Genomic DNA, 19,495 nt, shown 5'->3' on the forward strand with positions numbered 1-19,495 from the left:
TGTTTGAATAAGCCTTTGACGTTAGGATTCCACGCCCATGTGACCACGAGCGCGACTATCGTCATCCTTGTCGCACCGGGCATCCCTCGATCGCAGCGACGCTAGCGGCTTGACACATTAAGAGGCCCACGTCGAAACTCAGAGTCGCAAGACCTGTATGTAAGCCGTGCCCATATACATAGGTATATGCGATACTACGGTCTTGTCTGGACTCCACTCGGCCCCGCCGCCGCTGTTGATAAGATCGCAACGAACCTAGTGGCGACTAGTGAACACAAAAATTGCTTCAATAAGCGACATACCCCCGCCAATGGAGTTTCCAGACCTGTATGTAAGACCGTGGTCGTGAACCTACCTGCCCATTGAAATGTATGTATCGATTCAATTGACTGTATGAGACACTTGACTACCAGCGCCACCAGCGGCTGGCGACATTTTGATCACCGCTCGCATTATGGGTGGCGAGCGGGGCGAGGAGGGGGGAGCTAACTGTGGGTAATTTTTCCGTTAGATCCGACAGACGTAGTGGGCGTTGTGCTATTCGGTAATGGGAGCTTTCCAGCAACGACACAGAACGACACAGTCGGACACAGCTGCGGAGCATGGTTGGACACTGTGTCGGATTCATTGCTGCCAATTTTTTAGTTACAGATTTTAATTTCGACGCATGGTAGTGTTTATACTTATTTATTAAATGCAATGATAATCTACACGCGTTTCACAAATGTTTTTTTTTCCTGGAGCGCTCAATGATCCTAGATTTTTCGTATAATGCATGAGCGGACTCTAGTGACTGAATTAAGAACCTCAAAGCGTTCCAACAAGCACCAAGGCACAGTGTTCGTCCGTGTAACACAGTGTCACACTGTGTCTCCTTGCTGGAAAGCTCCCAATATTAGCACCTTCGGAGTGTTTTATGTCAAAATAACATATCAAAACGCCATCAATAAGCATTTTATGGGTAACGTTGGGTTCGCTACCTTCGTTTAAAAAGTGAGGTAGAAAAGGATAAGCCTTTGATATCGGACCGACAGTTTACTATGCCGTTATTGCAGCGTGCATTCCTATTGGCTATTTTTTAAATTGCTGATAGCTTACCATTCAATTTTTCTGACATGCGAACTCATGTCTGGCTGATGATATGATCTTGGGTGCTGTATGCTCCTCTCACGGTGTAAAAATAATCCGTGGCTCCTCAATATAAGAGATTAGTGATGCTTCTAGTGTGAGCTTCAGAACGCATACAGTGAGATAGAAGACCGCAACTAATCTGTAAAGCGAGAGAGACACAAAACTGCCGTCGGTGTTGGTAGCGGATATCGTGAAACCCTATGAAAAACAGTTTCTGACATTGTACATAACCTTCAAGTGTGAGGCACGCGTTATCAAAATCTACGACTGTCACTATTCCTCTAACCGTGTTCATTGAAAATTTTCAAAATTAGAGCATTCAAATTGTGTGTAACCTAAGGTTCCTATTTGGTCAGTGGGTTAACTACGATGTCCGACCCTCGAATTCGCACTTTAAAGATAAAAACCGGAGTAGTGAAGCGGCTCGCCAAAGAGAAAGTTACTTACGAAAGAGAAGCTGCCCAGCAACGCGACAGAATACAGAAATTCAAAGATCAGGGTGAGATCAGATATTCACGTGTTCTTTAATCAATTAACTCATTTGGCGAGGCCACGGCTGTGAAGCATTCTTGTGGCGCAGAATTCTGAATAAACCAAAGTCTTTATAGAACTAGGATACCTAACCTATTGTAGCAATTTTTGGACTCACTAATTTTTCTTGTACGTCAAAATTCACAGTCACAAAAAGGCTAAAACCAACAATGCGGTTTGGTATATATGACGTTACGAAAAATTATCTGTCATATTTTAATCTGTGGCTCTTCTCAAGAATTTAAAGCTCACGAGCTAATACAGTCATCATAATTACTCATTTTGTGAATAAATGCAGAGAGCACCAAACTTTGGCATATCTACCTGCCAAATCTGGTGGTTTTCTTGACAATTCTACGAAATGTAGTTAGATAAATAATGCTTAGTTACACTCATAAAGTTGACGTCTGAAATTGGTAAGATCTAAGTTAATGATTTAATAATAACATGGGAATTGCATATGGGAAGACTTTGGCGGGAAAGCTGCTACGTTGGGCCACCATATTTGAGTCTCTGTTGAAGCTCAAAAACCATCGCATCTTTCTTTTAATATGCAAGAAACAATCTATCTTTCCAACCCATTTAAAATTCCCTTAGCTAATCTCTAACGGTATTAATTTTAAAATGTATAAGTCGCGAACTGCTTACCACTATAATGTATAAAAATTTCAAAGGTCGTTACTTAATCCCGAGATTAGTGACTCTTATGCTGCCATCAGTAAATATCAAAATATTTTGCTGGCGCTTGAGAACGATATTTTAATAGAATTACCTGTCGAGGGGTCAAAAAATTTTTTTGACACACAACATTTAAAATTAGAATCTACTTTCACAGCTCACAAAGCTTTTCACATTAACAAGCTAGCTAATCTCATAAAGAACAAAAAAAGACCTGCTTCTAAACCAATTGACTCGACCTTTGAAAATTGGTTTGTGAACCTCAGTAATACTGAAATACCTGTAAATGTTGCTGACGTGCTAAAAATGGAACCCAATTATGGCACCTCTTTTGAGGTCCATCGCATTCCAACTAACAAACTCATCGCTGACTTCGAATCTAAGATCTCTCTGATTTCCTCTAACCATCGCAATATGGCTAGACTAGATTTTACAAATGCCTTAAAAAAGTTTATAAACACTCCTTCTCTTATAAAAGTTGAAAACAAGAAAATCCTTGACAAGATTAAAGAAACTAAGATCTTTCATAAACATAACCAGGATTTACTTTTCTTGAAGGCAGACAAGGGCAACACGACCGTTGTTATAAATAATCAAACCTATGAAGAAAAAATGTTACATGAATTCTCCAACAAAAACACCTACAAAGCTGTTAGATTTGATCTTACGTGTACCCTTCAACAGGAAGTTAAAAAATTAACGATGGATTGGTCCAAAAGTAAACACATTTCTGACCAACTTAGACGGCAAATTTCAAATACTGATTGTGTACCACCTAGAGCTTACGGGCTACCTAAAATTCATAAACCGGATACACCGTTAAGAATCACAGTTTCTTTCACAGATAGTCCCACCATCAATCTAGCTCACTTCCTTAGTGAATGGAATGGCAATAACATTGTCCCTCCTGTGTCACGTGTCAAAGACAGTTTTGCTCTTGTTAAAGCTATCAAGAACTTTCTTCTTCCACCTGATCATGTGATGGTTTCGCTAGATGTAGTGTCATTGTTTACCAACGTTCCTCAAAGTTAGCAATTAACGCGGTGAAGCAGCGTTGGCATCAGTTGGTAGATAAAATTCTTGTTCCACTCAACGAACTTATAAAAGCATTACATATTTGTTTTAAGGCTGCCATTTTTAAATTCAATAATAAAAACTATGCTCAAACCTATGGTTTACCTATGGGCTCGCCGCTCTCTCCAATTTTGTCGGATTTGGTTATGGATGATCTTGAACAACATTGTCTAAACAAAGTGGACTTTGAGCCTCCTTTCTACTTCAGATATGTAGATGACGTAATCACAGCGGTACCTTCTGATAGAGTTGACGAAATGCTATCTGTGTTCAATCAATTCCATTGGAGATTACAATTCACCTCTGAAATAGAGTGTAATCGTCGAATCAGCTTTTTGGATGTTCTGACCATTAATGTTAACCAGCTCATCAAAACTGACTGGTTCCATAAGGTCACCTGGTCACAAAGGTTCTTAAATTTTCATTCTCACCATCCTAGATCTTACAAAATTGGAACGATTCATTGCTTGGTTGATAGAGCGATTCGACTTTCCAGTATTGAATTTTATAACAAAAATATGTCCTTGATTCATCAGGTAATACGTAAAAACGACTATCCAACTCCTCTTCTTAACAAACATATACATAGTAAATACAATTCCATTTTGTCGGCGATCAGTTCTAACAACAACAATGATGTATCTGGTGTACAAGTAAATCAAAAAAACTTTGTTTCTATCCGATATGTTGCTGGCCTGTTTGAGTCTCTCAACAGAATTTTCTCTAAGTATAAGATCCAATTTGTGGGTAAAAACGCACATGATCTATCCTCTACGTTTGACTCTGGTAAGGATCCACTACTCCTGGATATGCGTTCTGGTGTAATCTATAAAATTCCTTGCAACCAATGCAACATGTCCTACATAGGTCAAACAAGTAGGCAATTACACACTAGGATAACTGAACATAAATGCAATATTTATGAGCATGAGGATAATTATACTGCGCTGACTAGGCATGTTATCGATTTTGATTGTTCATTTAATTATTCTTAAGCCAGCATTTTAGATGTTGAACCAATGTATTACAATAGGTTACTGTTAGAAATGTGCAATATCGTTGCACATCCCAGTTCTGTCAATCGAAGACAAGATATTGAACATTTGAGTACTATTTATACCTCTGTGATTCACCCAACATAACTATTAATTACCGGCTGAGCTTGCACTCGATCGATGTTCTGAAATAAATTTTTCTGAGGAGGGCCCCCATCTGGGCTGAAACGTTAACACAAAAAAAAAGTGTTTTTTGTTTATGACCTTCATATCCAAGAATAATATTTACACATTTAATAATAACCTATGACACAAAATGAATTACCCAAGCACGACCCTTGAAAATTTCATTCATTTAAGGTAGACCATAAAAAATCTTTTCAAGAATTCGAGTCGGTTACATCCAAATTGTCAATGTGAACATGGTATATTGTTGTATTAAAATAGGATACATTCTTAAATGTCAGAATACGTGGTTGAATGTCACACATGAAACTATTTTACATACATATTTGCTTAAATCATTTGAACATACTTGATAAACCCATATATAGTCGTTTAATAGTAACGCATACATACCACTTAGGTATTGCAAATAAAATAGTAATAGTAATCTATAATTATCTGCTCTAGGTAAAGACGAGTATGATATACGTAAGCAAGAAGAGGTTCTTCAAGAGTCATTGATGATGGTTCCAGACTGTCAGCGTCGACTGGTAAAAGCATTTGAAGAGTTGAAAAAAATTTTGGAAAGTGAGCAAGACTTGAAAGAGGCAGAAGCATACGCTGAAGCAGAAAAAGTGATTCTTGAAGCAGAAATCCAGCTTCCACAGCCAGGAGAAGATTTAAAGACATGTTAAATCGTATAAGCTATGTTACCATCAGTTGAATAACGACTAATCATTACCCAATTTTTGTATTCTTTTGCATTCGCGATATACTTTCCATTGCAGTAGAAACTAAGCTAATTTACACTTAATATTCCCATACATAGTGATAAGTTTTCGAAGAATATTTATTTAATTTTTTTATTTCAAATTTAAATTTTGTTGCTGCAATAATGTATAGAAATCAGAACTTTGCACAAATACCACCTCACTACTACGATAGACAATTTCAATACCAGCTTGATCCAATACATCGAAATTACGAGATGCAAATGCAACAAAATTTTATTTATCCATCAATTACAAATGCTGAATCTACTAATATCAAATTTATCAACTTTAATCCAATGTGTAACAATGTCGATAATGAGAAATCAGTTCTGATTGCTAAGTTAGAGGTGCAAGAACGTGATGAACGGATGATAGAAAATTTTTTAAAGCAAAATGAGAACCCCGTGAAAAGAATAAAGAAAGATAGTTCTGACTGCATATCAAAAATTTCAGAGGCGCGTAGTGCGTTGGTATCTGTTTTCAAGTTGCATAAAGAACTGAAAGAAAGTTTTGCCAGTCTTGCTGAAAATCGGAATTTACCAGAATATGAATGGAATGAGAGAATAAACACTGCCCAAAATAAGCGATTTTCAATTTTGGAAACACTTAGTAAACTCAAAGATGACAAGGTCATGAGTGAAATTACAACGTGTATAAACAAGCGAAAGAAGAAGAGATTACGCCAGAAGAAGCAAAGAGTGTTACGGAAAATTGAAAAACTTGGTGCTCACGAAAGAAGGATACAACTCCATGCCGAAGCAGATGCTTGGATAAAATTGAAGCAAGATATAATTGAAAAAGAGAAACAGGAAAATGATATGCGGCGAAATGCTGATATAGTGCTCGCCGAAGTGAGAGGAAAGCGGAATGATGCCAAGAAATTCTTTGCACTATTGCATGAATTGAAAAATCTGAGATGTATTGAAGCGAACATCGCCAGAGCGAGGGGAGAACATTTATCGACTGCAGCTGATGAATCATTTACAAATATTATCGGTACCTAATGACTTTTGTTTCTTGAAGCTATCTGCAGGTTTAATCTATTTAATAGAAAGCATATACTCTTTGTATTACCAATTTCACTGAAATCTAGCAGCAATAGAAGCACTAATAACCGATAGTAAGCGTGATGCAAGGACTGAATAGTGAACCAAAAGCCTTGCAAAGTTGGCTTTAACATCACTTTGCTGTATTTCATTTTTTTCTTCATACAATTTTCTACATTATGCACAAAAATCGTTATTTACACATATAATGGACATGAAGGTGGAATGTAGATTTTATAATGAAGATGAAACAGCAGCCAGAGTTAGCCAAACGTGTTAAACTTTCTGGAAATAGAAAAATGCAGTTCAGTTTGATCCTCATAATTCTGTAAAAGTATTGGGGTTTCAAGGTATTTCACAAAATTTTGATTTTCCGTTTTCATTACCTCAATCGAACGAATATTAGATCGTTTGGCTGCTAATTCTGGCTGCTAGCTTCCGCCTCGTAATTTTGTAATTTCAATTAACAGAAAAATTCAAAGCAGTTCATAATTAAAACCAACTCAATGCCACTCATAGTACTACAAATTCAAATAACGTTAATCCAGGGAAACATTGACAGAAAAGAATTAGAATGACTTTGACGCAGTTAAGTTGGTAAAATATATGTATGTTTGCTGGTATTATGGTTTACTGTCTCTCAGGTAATCTTAAAGTTGCAAAAGAGCAATTTTTATAAAAATGCATAACTACGTTAACGTTAGTTTGTATCAAACTGCAAATTCTCCCAGAGAATAGGATATCGCAGACAGGAATTTTTAGCTCAAGTCTAAGATGTACTTCAGACCATGTCACTCTTTCCCATTCAAATAACGTCTAGAACTGTAAATTCATTCCAGTTTCTTAGCGGAATTTTCAAAAATAGTTGTGTAGTACGGTTTAACAATTGGATTGCTTTCACTTTAATATAAATAAAGTCAACTTTAGTCCGTTATTTTGAACAAGACGTACAAAAAGTCCTGATTTTGTTAATATCTGGTAGCTGCTTGAGCCAACGTGAATATCATAATTTCATCACAATTTTTGAAAATAATTTGATCATCTAAACGATCATGTGTAATATCCGTAATTATTATAAAAAATTATACATCTTTTGTTGCAATGATAACTCCATTTCGATAACAAAGATTAAAAAAATGTTATATTTTATAAAACATTTCTGAATTTTTTCATTCTTAGAAACGGGGTGCTTTGGAAATGGGAAGTGTAACTGTATATCACATAGGGGTTGTAATTTCTTTTTTTTCAAAGAATTTGTGTTTTTTGACTAGAACTTTCATGTGATAAATTCTGGAGCAAATCTAAGATCTCAACTTCCGGTCTTAATTGATACCTCCTGGAATGCTCTCTATATAAGACAAGCATTCACTATTATTTTTTTAAATTCCTAAAGAAACTGATACAATTATATTTTTATTTACATCTTATTTGAATGGAAAAAAATCACATGCTCCATGCAGGTATTTCTTAGACTTGAGTTAAAAATTCCATGCTTTGGAAATATTTTTTTTGCAGTCGAAATCCAAGTTTAGACCTTGGTCATACAGACAAAATATATTTCACTAAATCTTGAAACAGTCGATTATACCTGCATTTACATGTTGTACACTACATAATGTACATGTATGTTCGTGTACCTTTATTTTATTACCTATCACAGACAAATTACTGGAGCAATGGAAACTGATGGACCGAGAGTACTCAATCGAGGAACAAGGGTTGAGGCTCATGTTGAAAACTAATAATGACCAAAAAATCGAAAACCAGAAGCGGAATATTTTTGATGATTGGGAAAGTGCACTGTTTGGTAGAAAACTACCAGCTGTGGATATCTTTCAACGAAATATACATGGATTCATTACCATAAGGTATTCAACGCTATTTCATCTAGTGATAAAGCATAAAATCACAATGCTGCATTGATTGATTGATCAATTTGGTTTTCGCAATGTTAGGGCCATGTGGGACAAATACATCAGCTGCGACGGATTTGGTTCACCAATACCAATTGGCTGGGTTATGCCAGATCCACCTTCATCTGCTGCCTGGCAAAAGTACCTCAAAAAATAAATCACTTTTTTACCACTAATGTAAAGCTATTTGTATTATGAGATAATGTTAATACTATATTCAATTTAACACGTTGGCGTCAATTTTTCTCACCTTAATCCATTATTCTAAGTAATATTATTATCCAGACAGTTAGGGAGTACGAATAATTAAATATTTGAATGTTAGTATGAAATTAGAATCATCTATCCCAAAAGCTTGATGCGGGATAAACAGTGTGAATTTTACAGTCTGCTATTTTTTTTTGTCGATGACAGTGTTGACTGGTGGTTAATATAGGAATTTGTACCGTCAATGCAGTGCATACTTATGACAACTTTTTGGTGCCTACAGGGTTCCAAAATTCTAAAATTTATTGTTCTTACGAGAATACGTGCAAAATTGCAATTCTTAAGTCGCATAACACAATCTGAACTAGATTATGAAACAAAAAGTATACGGCTGAATTATTTCGTATTTCTCTGCGTTACACATATATACAAAAGGTTTTTTTTTTATAAATGCACAGATCCAATTATACAAAATAATGCTATAAGCTTTGTTTTTTATGATTTTCACCGTCAGAGTAATAATACTTCTGCTACATTGTTTGTCAACCAATGCACATTCTTTGTTAAAACATTGTAACAGTTGTACATTGTACCATAATAGCTACGTTTCCATTGCGATTCGAAGAACATACAAAGTGTTTCGGTATGCAGGGACCACCGGGTACTCACGGATTCTCTGCAAAAAAATTAGACTAAAATTACTCTTGACAATGTTTTATTAAAGCAACGGTTTTTGAATTAGAGGCTACGGTGGAGAGGGTATCATTACTACAAGTGGTACAAGTGCCGTTGGTCGTCTCTGAATTGGGCATGGATGCTAGCTTGACGATAAGGTCGAAGAAACCCACATGAGATATGTCTCTTTGCTAAAACAATGCCGTATTGTCTGATCTTCTGAATTATACCTTTTCATCATTCTCCAATACTACAATTTTGGTGTGATTCGTACATTCCAGAGCTACTCTATTATCGAATATAGTCATTTGCCCCTTGCATTCCTTCTCCACCACTTCCATTACATTACGGTTAATAAAGAACTTCCGAGCTACGTCTATATATGGCTACATCACTCTAGTAGTATGGATATAATGTCTCCGCTAGGTACGTAGACCGTAAGTGTTACAATATCATGTGTTTCAAGCCTTGTATATTCTTCATAATAGACACATCCACAACCAACTGATTAATCAGCTTCCAGTGTGACAACATTGTCGCATATCAGTAGCAATTGATTTATCATCTTCATTGGTATCCTGCTGGTTGATTCAGAGCACGCGCGCTATTTTCTGAGACTATTTCTTGATATACATTCATTGATTTCAATGCATTTGCCGTATCTTTTGCTCTCTTTCATTATCGTTATCTAGTTATGTTTGTAGATATTTTCACATAGATATAACATTTCAATCCATTAAACTAGTATGTGCGATAAAATTCATTAACAACAATCCAACGTCTTTTTCGAAACAATGCATTCCTTTCCTGTAATCATTTTTATGAATTCTTTTTTTTCATTAAAGACGAACGCAAAATATTCCGTCACTAACGCTTTTGACCAATAAAATAATTCTTTTTTCTATTCCAATAGAAACATTTCATGTTTCCCGGATTTCTTCTCCAACTATAAATAAGGATGCTTTGTTCGGAAGCAATATTTTTTTCCGCTTCCACCTGAAAAACTTGTCTATTGTATGAGGTATAGGTTTAACTTTTTAACCGTTTGAGCTACGGAATTCGCTCAATGGACAATTTTGGAAAACATTTTAATTCTTTACCAAATAAAGTTGACTGTTGACAATTTTACAAAAATAATATCTTGTTCGTATTATTTGCACGCGAAAATTTTTAATTTCGAAAGTGATCTTTGAAAATTGGATTTACGAGATATCCTATGTAAATTTTTTTTTTTATATATTTTGCGATTTTTGTACGTTTTCTTAATAAAGCGTTGGTTCAAGTACACAAAACCGGAATTACTCAGACAGCAAAAATTTTAAAGTCGTCAGAAAGACGTCCATAGGATGTCTTATGCGCCATTTTCTGACGTCTATAAGGCCCCAAGAACATTTTTTAGACACGCAGATATCCTTTAGGCGTCAGAAAATGGCGCATAAGGCATCCTTTGCACATCTTTTTGACGACTTTAAGTTTTGGGCTGTCTGGGTAGGTCCTTTCTTACTATGAAATGAACACGCAGTTATTTAGGTATGGTTTATTGAAGTTTTGTTAATGTAACCTAAAGAAACTGTTCAGAACCCGTTCAGGTACCCTCTATAGTAGATGCGCCCTCAGGTTCACTATCGTGATAAATAAAACAAAAATACAATGCATTATACTAAACATGTATTATGTACTTGTTTAAAAAGTCGCGTTACTGGTGTGGTGCAAAATAAAATGAAATTCTTGGAAATTCCAGATTTTTTTTGCAACGATTCTCAATTTCTCCGGGTTTTCCCGCATTTCCCGGTTTTCCAGGGTCAGTTTACATCCTGTCTTAGATTTTTCGTTGACGTGTTACAAAATTTGATAAACAAAAAAAGATAAGAATGACTCAAATAAAATCGCAAAAATGTGGAAATTTTATTGTAAACTGTACATTTGAGGAAGGTCTGAAATTATCCTATACTTATGACGAGTTCTGCTAGGGCAGCATTTGATGCCTCTAGAGGCTGTTTATCTTGAACAGCTAATGAAGATACAGTTTCAGCACCAGTCACCAGCATCTGCAAGGCGCCTTGCAATTCCAGTAGAGATTTGGTCAAGTCTTCTTCTTCTTCCAGTTTCTTAGCTAATTGGTTGAACATAATTCGTGCCTCGTCGTTCAATTCTTCCAAATTCTCCTCATAAACATCTATGAGGGATGGAAATGCATGTTTGAATCATATTAAGCATCAAACTGTTTACTCTAATAACATTTCAATCCATTATCTAGTATATGTGATAAAATTCATTAATAACAATCTAACGTATTTTTCGAAACAAAGCATTCCTTTCCTGTAATCATTTTTATTAATTCTTTTTTTTTCATTAAAGATGAACGCAAAATATTCAGTCACTAACGTGTTTGACCAATGAAATAAAATTTTTATGGATATAAACTATAACAACTGGTTAGCTGTAAAAGCAGTGGATGGATGCTTGTAGACATTTTTATCCATTTTAATAACAGTACCGTATAAAGCTTTGAAGATAACTGAACAATGCAGAAACCTAGAATCTTTCACCTAAATTAGTTGAATGGAGATGCTATTCTATATTGAATTGTACTAATTAAATTAGGGAATAAAATTGCAGTTTTCGGCTCTCATTCTGAATTCGGAAGATATCTGCGTAATCAAAGAGACAATACTCACCCACTAAGACACTAGTGACGTGCAGCAAAACTTTTCCAAACCGAACATTCCCGATATGGCGTATCAAAAATCGAAGAATAGATGATAGTGACTTTCCATCCCGTCCTGCCAGAGCTTGTTTCAGTCCCTGACGTCTGGTGAGTTCTTGGAACAAAGCAACTGTGACATGTGGTGTCTTATTAGCAACAAATGCCATGAGAGCACTGTCCAGGGCTTTAGAGTACTGAAATTTTCTAAGAAAGGCATCCTGTTTAGACATGACCTCTTTTGTCTCTTCTTGAACAATGGCGTCTGTACTGGGTACGTGTGAATGTGAATCTGCATATCTATAAGATACTTTTTTCCGTTGCGATTTGCTCTCCTTCACCTCTGTATCTCTTCGTCTGACGGATAACATGCCGTCAACCATACCAGCTACCACGGTCTCATCATCACCCTGACGAATTAAAAATATTCACATGAGAACCTACCAAGGCTAGAAATTCTGATATTTTAGGCACATTGAAGTGCTATTTCGATGACTATAATGGAGTAATGCCATAACATACAGAGCTTAATACGTAACTACTGTTTTTAAAGTTGGAGCTATAGTTAAATTTGCGGTCATAGGTTGTTCAATAAAAATATAATGCTTTTGAAAACGTAATAATTACTCACACTGACTCCAACACTGAGTACTGCATTAGGATAATCCAAAGTATGGACAACCTTATATGTGCCAGCATCATAAATTTTAACATGTCTATCCAAAGATCCTGATACAATTCTTCGACCATTTGAAGCCAGTTTCAAGCACATTACTGTTTTGTGATGTTGTGATACTTTTGCTTGTAATCTTCCTCCAGCTAATGCATCCCACACCCTGATTTCAGTGCCACCTTAAAAAAATTTATAGTTGAAATACAGTGTATAATAAATTACAGTAAGTAGATTGAAAATGGTATACAGGATTGTATCTTTTTAAACATTTTCTCAACTACAGGAGGGAACTAATTCTTTCAGATAATAACTGCATTCCTCTGTATACTTATATTACATAATACTGAAAATATTTGGTGCAGTGGAACTTTTACATGCAAAGAAGAGGCCAAGCCAAAGCAGTTGGCACTAGGCACTCCCGCCTTGAGAGATATTCTTAGTACATCATTTGCACATACTTATACACACTTCACTTGAAAGAAGTATAAAGGCAGAACTAACCAAAGAAATGTATGGATTGTATGGAATTTTAAGAAATCGATGAATCCTAACGACAGAGGTGTATTTAAAAAATTCGTACGAATTGAAAAGTCGTATTTTAAAGAAACGGCTTACAGCTCTCAAAAAAACCTGTTATTAATATATGCATTTCAAAATCAGCTTGGCAAGTTACGTCGTTTTAAACGGTCACATGAGATAAATTTCTTTTATTCGTCTCGTTGAGATATGTCTCTTGTACTCGGCTTGCTGCGATGTGTATTTTCTATTATTTTTTTTGAGATAGGTCTCTTCGGTTAGTCTCTCTGAAATACGTATTATTCATTGAGTCCTGTTGGAATCTGACAATCTGAAGGAATAACTACTCTGGAATAAGACTAATCAATCTATCGGTATCTACAATTCAAAGATCCACTCAAGAATGGGATTAACTTAGAATTTTTTAATATTAGAACTCTGTATAATACTGCAAGCTGCTATATTAAGCAAGACAAAGAAGTTTATTCTTTTGTCTACAGTAATCACTGGTTAAAGTGAGCAGAAGTACCAGTAAGAGTAAATCATAGTCAAAAAAATCCACTTGTAGTTTTAACAAATTTAGAAAATGCACACACTGTTCAGCGAGCTTCACGAACTGAATGGACAAATTCGCAAGATTGTTAAAAAATTTTTAATTGCAAGAATTTCTCAACGTTTTCTCACATACTATAAGATTTTATATTCTAAGTAAAACATATTCACATAACAAGAAAACAGAATGTGAAATCGTGTAGCAGCACTTCAGTTTATTGTTTGACTAGCTGGACTTCACTGGACAGTTGATCCAAATGTAATATAAGGCTGCTATTAGCTTTCACTTTGAAGAATTAAATAAACCTGTATTTTTATTAATGGTTTAATTATTGCGAGATAATATAAAATTTCCCGTTCCAAAATTTCTCTCATGATCTTGTAACTTCGTAAGATTTCCATAGCCTCCCATGCCTTTGCTAATTAATACCTTGAATATTTACAAATTTCTTTAGATATTTTCAGTTTTTGAGGTTTGCAACAACACTATTTTAGAAAATTTACAATAGCCCTTTCAGGGAACTATCACTAACATAATTTGTGAATAACCTCTATTTACCGGCAGATACAAATACTCCACCAGACGGAAGGAAGAGCAAACTTTCTACAGGAGCCTCATGGTCAACTGTGAAAACAGTTTTGTTTGTCCTAGTATCATACATTTGAATATGTTTGTCATAGCTTCCAGATAGGAAAATATCAGGAGATACTGGGCTGACAGCTCCTGCTCTGATGTAATCTTCGTGTTTGTTGAATGTGATCAACTGTTTCTCACTGGGTATGTCCCATAAAGCAACTGTATTGTCATCCGAGAATGAAGTGATCCGAATTCCATCACTTGTGAAGAATGTTCTATGGACGGGGGCCGTGTGTCCTCTGAATAAACGAAGTAAATTTTTTGAATGGAAATCAAACAGTCTGACGCTGTGTTCCTCTCCTCCTGCGCAAAGCAATTTCCCATCGCTTCGAAAAGATCCGCCGTATGCATTTTTTTTAAACCGACTCAAGTTCTTTTCAACAAGCTTTGTTATAGGATTGTAAATTTGTACTCTCGCTGACGACGTCACAGCAAAGTAGTGCGGCTCAATCGGTGAAAAATCAATGTAATCAATAGGGCCAAACTCCTTGACCAAAACAGGGGCCTATCATACAGAGAAGAAAACATATGTAGATAATATTTACATAATAAATAAGTGAATCTACGTCAGTTTTCATTTTTTTAAATTATTCATAGATTTATCATAAATTTAGATTTGAATACAGTAATATATAATAAATAGAATAATCTCTATACATCAGCAACAAGTGAGGAAATCTCTGAACTGTCCGACATGACAATTGTCGGGTTACCTATCATGAAATTTTTGAATCACATGAGAACTGACATAGTTTATACTTTGTTATTGATTGCCAGCACTGCCTCCAGTTTTGTATCAATATTGAGCTTTTGGTTTACAACATTGCTGTAACAATTATGCATATATGTATTAGGGTGCTTCATTTTTAGGCGATATTTTTTTTTTGTTTGTGCTACCTGAAAATCTGATACTTTATACAAAATAAAAAATTATGCCGCCGGGTAAAAGGCTTAAAGTGCAATAGCGGCTTAGCTCATTTAAAAATTTTTTTTTCGGTTTCAACTTGATTTTTCGACGTGAAAAAATTTTTTTTGGAAAAAACGCGTGTATAGCTTTTGTAGGGCATAAAATTTGCTACAAAAAGTTCCTCTGCGTAAATCCCCCCCGACCAACAGCTTTTGAGTTATAGAGCTGCGAAGATGAATGTTTATTATATTTCACATCAAATCATTTCTAAATCTAGATTTATTATTTTTACATCAAATAATAATTTACTATAGACAATAAAACGATTTTCTCGAGTCATTATATAATTCAGGTTTCTAATTTAAAAAATTATTTTTGAATAAAATAGAAAAAAAAAATTTTTCTGTGTTATTTAAATAGGAAATTGAATTTTTAAATGAGCTAAGCCGCTATTGCACTTTAAGCCTTTTACCCGGCGGCATAATTTTTTATTTTGTATAAAGTATCCGATTTTCAGGTAGCACAAACAAAAAAAAAATATCGCGTAAAAATGAAGCACCCTAATATGTATAGGAAAATAATATAGCCATTACAATCATTGTAAATTTACTGGATAGCATGAAAATGAGTATAAAGTTAGTTATTTCAGTGATAATTTACTTTCTTTCCATCATCTTTGAATCCTCAATAACAGAAGCCAAATCGAATGTTTTGTTTATATTTTGTTGCATTATGTAACAAGGTCAATTCATGATTACCAAGTGACTTTACTTTCCACATACATTTTCAGGTATTCCATAACGAAATGTATGAGGCTGAAGCTAGTAGTTCAAATAAGCGGCCAAACGGGCCAAACTTTTTTTGAATAGTGCAGCAGAGTTGTACGTTTATAATTTTCGAAGAGTATTACTTTTTTCAGGAAATCTCAATTATTGAGTTACAAATTCTGGTTGCCAGTTTCAGCTTCATCGAATTGTAACTAACGGACTAGTCAAAAATTATATTGAAAGTCGCTTCAGAAGCATAAAAGTGTTTGTAGAAAACTATGTTAAATCATTTATTATACTGCACAATATACGGTTATCTTAAGGAAAGTGGCCTGCTTAATCACTAATAAATGGAGACTTAAAACTAATTATTACATTCATTATTATTATTATCGCATGTCTGAAGTATGTTTCAATTTGGATATCATCTTGTTTACAGATTTTCTGTAACCAACTTTTTTGAGTTATACATTCCACATCCTGTTCCAGTGGCTTTTTGCAATTTAATGTGTATTTATATTCCCTTATGGCTGATAATAGGTCAACAATCGATGCCAATAATTACATCTAAGTCGTTAGGAAAAAATAGGTGCAGAGAAGATAGGGGATGTGATCGTCTCACCTTTGTTAACTGTGTAGGTGTTCAAGCTGTTGTTAACACAAAAGCCGTGGAATTCCTCCTCTTGCCTATCTATTATTGCAGTTGTTACAAGAGTGACCCAGTGGAAAGTAAAATTTAGAAAAAAATTGTCGATGTTAAAAAAAATAAACTGATTACTAATTTTCATCTCTTGTACTGATGCACTTATGGAAGAAGCAGCAGAAAATTCTGTTTGCAATGTAAACATCAAAAAGTCAAAGGTTTATAGTTTTACAAAAATTAACGTTAGAGACACATTCTTACAGGCACATCATTGAGATTTTGAATTATTAAAGTATGTTCCTCAAATGGTAGACAAAAATAACAGTGAAGACGGAACAAATCTCTTGCCCAGGGAGCAGTCCAACCTTTTAAGGCTGTGGTTATCTACATATGTCGTTACACAGCTTCTTCTGGATCCAGGATATAGTTTAACATAATACCACTGACTGGTTGTCTTTAACCCCTGACAGGCAATGAGGGTAAAATTTCCTCCCTACAAATCTTATACTCTTGGAACAGAATGTAAGGATTGAACCTCTTCAATGTTCATTTGTATTTGTTCAGTTCAACTTAATCATTTCATAATACAACCATTTTAAACGGAATTGTTTTGTTTGGCATTTAATTTAAAGAAAAAAATGTCGCTAGCTTTGTTAGAAGCTGAGATATTTGAAATAAAATTCCACTAGGTATTTTTCACACTCATTGCCACGAGAGATATACGGTTTGGATGTTTGCCTGTCAGGAGTTAAAGGCTTTTGGCGAAAGCCGCACGTCAAACTAGTTTCGAGGTTAGGTTCAGTACACGTGGTAACCACACAGAAAAAGTACACATATCTGTATTCCAATAAACATACAGAAGAAATTGTAGTAACACAACTCACCGTAAATTGTTTCCAATATATGTTATCGGGACTTAAGTCTGGCCCAGTTTTAGCGAATATTTTCACATTCGTCTTTTTGAACGAGGCCATGCTGCTTACGACACTTACTTTTTTCTCTTATAGGTCAATCAGAGCTGGCATGCTACTAAAGTGTTTGTTTACACGTGGTTTACATGAAAACTATGAGCGCTTTCCGTTTACATCAATTGTCTAACACAAATCGATACTAGGTGATACCATTGGTCGGATCGAACGGAACAGGCCAATGAAATTACTTGGTGCCGTGGAATAACAGAAAGTGAAAGCAGCCTATTGCGACGTTGAGTGGCAATTCCCGAAATTATTAAAAGTTAGCCACTGTAAATCGTTGTAAAGAATATAGCCAGGCAAACAAGTCCACTGGACAACTCAATTCAATCGCCCGCTTCATATAAACCGGGATTAATTCCCAATAGGTTATTAATAATTGTGTGCGTTGTGTGCACTTATTTTTTAACCGTTGAACTCCGCTGAGCTGTTGCTCTGCTGAGATGTTGCTCCGTTGCGATGAAGAGGCGAGAGGAAACAGGAGTTTGAACGGTACTAGTTTTATTTAAAATCGCTTGAAATTTATTTTAAAGTATTTATTCTCGCAATAAATCGTCTACAGAATACTAAATGTTGGATAACAATTAGTCAAAAAGTTAGAATGGAACACTTGCTTATTGTTCGACCAGAACTAACTGCTAAACAAATTGGAATATCTAATTGCGAGACGAAAAAAATTGGTTCAGAATTTCTAACACGATTTTGAACACGTAGCGTAAAATCCAAATGGCTGGGTACGGAAAGACTTGATAGAGGGAGAGTCTACAGGTGGGACCTGTGGTATGAAGCAAGGGACCGATTTGACGTGTGGTGTCTTTATTTATAGGGACCCGTAGCCATTTCCTTCTAATCCCCTGGTTGATTTTTAGCCGCACAACACCGCTCATTCCCCTGTTTTATATCCTAGTTCTGGCGTAGTATTATCTTCACAGGCTACGTTAGGATCCCCCACTTGTCAGCGGTCACAACCCACACATGCCCAGAATACCCGCGTTTTTGTGCGTTTTTTTAAAGTGGTCATTAGTACTAAGTGCAACAAGATGATAATATTAGATTGGTGACGCATAAGCGTCTTTGATGATTCATGTGCCGGGATTCTATGCATGTGAGTTTTGGCCGCGTCGGGTACTTTACACTGGTGTTTCTTTTCAGACGTTCAAGTGAAGGGAGCTGTTTCATTATTCAATAATATTATTGTTAGAATTGTTGCTCGTTATTTAAACTATGGTTCTCTAAGCTTATTAGTGTTACATTGTTTCGTTAAGAAATTCGTCTCTTTAAGCTCAACGCGCACTATGCCGAAGCGAAGAGAAAAAGTTGTTGGAAGGATTTGGAACGGAAGCGAAGCAATCGGAAGGTATCCAAAACTAAATCGAAGTTACCGGAATTTATTGGAAATGGAATGACGGTTTTATAAAACGATCGGGATTGTAGTATTTGTTTACAAAACCTTCGTTCCACTTCCGATGAATTCTGGAAACTACGCTTTTTTCCAAAATCTTCCAACAGTTTCGATCCTCTTCTCTTCTCTTCGGTTCGTTTCGTGTAGCTTCGCTTCGGCATAGTGCGCGTTGACCTTTTGAGCACAATTATAAAATATTTATGTGTAGGTGACATGTTTACAATTATATTCCACAACTTTGATGAAAGCCACGTAGACAGACACGGCCGTCTATTAATGATATGAAAATACATCAAATCTATATTCCCGAGAAGAAAAATGCTATAGACTGTAAATTCGAAAATTTTGGTGATTTTGAAAAATGAACGATTCTTACCATATCGAAATACAGGCGCACGAAAACAAAATAAATTCGAACTTACAGGTGATGAGAGAAATTAAAGACAACAGAGTCAGGGCGGCTAGGTGGTCTAGTGGAGTAAGGCTCCGGCTAAGCATCTCTAGACGCCAGGTTCGATTCCTGGCTCCGTCGTTA

General features: G+C 35.6%; 3 protein-coding genes across 4 annotated transcripts; 2 read left to right on the top strand and 1 right to left on the bottom strand.

Annotated features, from left to right (window-relative positions):
• Positions 1 to 1,091: 1,091 nt before the first annotated feature.
• Positions 1,092 to 5,271, top strand: LOC124214063 (Tubulin binding cofactor A). The gene is made up of 2 exons (XM_046616037.2): positions 1,092 to 1,630; positions 5,043 to 5,271. The coding sequence occupies exons 1-2, from the start codon at positions 1,501 to 1,503 to the stop codon at positions 5,267 to 5,269; spliced, it is 357 nt and encodes a 118-aa protein (XP_046471993.1). The 5' UTR covers positions 1,092 to 1,500; the 3' UTR covers positions 5,270 to 5,271.
• A 198-nt stretch (positions 5,272 to 5,469) lies between these two features.
• Positions 5,470 to 8,532, top strand: LOC124214062 (programmed cell death protein 7). Its single transcript, XM_046616036.1, has 3 exons — positions 5,470 to 6,343; positions 8,054 to 8,261; positions 8,349 to 8,532. The coding sequence occupies exons 1-3, from the start codon at positions 5,470 to 5,472 to the stop codon at positions 8,461 to 8,463; spliced, it is 1,197 nt and encodes a 398-aa protein (XP_046471992.1). The 3' UTR covers positions 8,464 to 8,532.
• LOC124214061 (U3 small nucleolar RNA-associated protein 15 homolog) lies at positions 8,186 to 17,629 on the bottom strand. 2 transcript variants are annotated; one of them, XR_011176596.1, is made up of 6 exons: positions 17,472 to 17,629; positions 14,193 to 14,775; positions 12,524 to 12,744; positions 11,867 to 12,302; positions 9,419 to 11,364; positions 8,186 to 9,189 (listed from the first exon to the last, which is right to left on the bottom strand). XR_011176596.1 is itself a non-coding variant. In XM_046616035.2 (5 exons), the coding sequence occupies exons 1-5, from the start codon at positions 17,559 to 17,561 to the stop codon at positions 11,129 to 11,131; spliced, it is 1,566 nt and encodes a 521-aa protein (XP_046471991.1). In that variant the 5' UTR covers positions 17,562 to 17,629; the 3' UTR covers positions 8,186 to 11,128. The 2 variants fall into 2 exon arrangements, 1 of the variants encoding a protein (XP_046471991.1); XM_046616035.2 differs by having other exon boundaries at positions 8,186 to 11,364.
• Positions 17,630 to 19,495: the final 1,866 nt, after the last annotated feature.

This window comes from Neodiprion pinetum, chromosome 3 (genome assembly GCF_021155775.2).
Source record: "Neodiprion pinetum isolate iyNeoPine1 chromosome 3, iyNeoPine1.2, whole genome shotgun sequence".
Taxonomy (NCBI): domain Eukaryota; kingdom Metazoa; phylum Arthropoda; class Insecta; order Hymenoptera; family Diprionidae; genus Neodiprion; species Neodiprion pinetum.

Coding starts and splice junctions, on each gene's coding strand:
- LOC124214063 (XM_046616037.2), top strand. CDS start 1,501: ATGTCCGACCCTCGAATTCGCACTTTAAAGATAAAAACCGGAGTAGTG. Junction 1,631..5,042: donor ACAGAAATTCAAAGATCAGG/GTGAGATCAGAT, acceptor TATCTGCTCTAG/GTAAAGACGAGTATGATATA.
- LOC124214062 (XM_046616036.1), top strand. CDS start 5,470: ATGTATAGAAATCAGAACTTTGCACAAATACCACCTCACTACTACGAT. Junction 6,344..8,053: donor ATCATTTACAAATATTATCG/GTACCTAATGAC, acceptor TACCTATCACAG/ACAAATTACTGGAGCAATGG. Junction 8,262..8,348: donor CATGGATTCATTACCATAAG/GTATTCAACGCT, acceptor TCGCAATGTTAG/GGCCATGTGGGACAAATACA.
- LOC124214061 (XM_046616035.2), bottom strand. CDS start 17,561: ATGGCCTCGTTCAAAAAGACGAATGTGAAAATATTCGCTAAAACTGGG. Junction 12,745..14,192: donor TGGAGTATTTGTATCTGCCG/GTAAATAGAGGT, acceptor AATTTTTTTAAG/GTGGCACTGAAATCAGGGTG. Junction 12,303..12,523: donor TACTCAGTGTTGGAGTCAGT/GTGAGTAATTAT, acceptor TTAATTCGTCAG/GGTGATGATGAGACCGTGGT.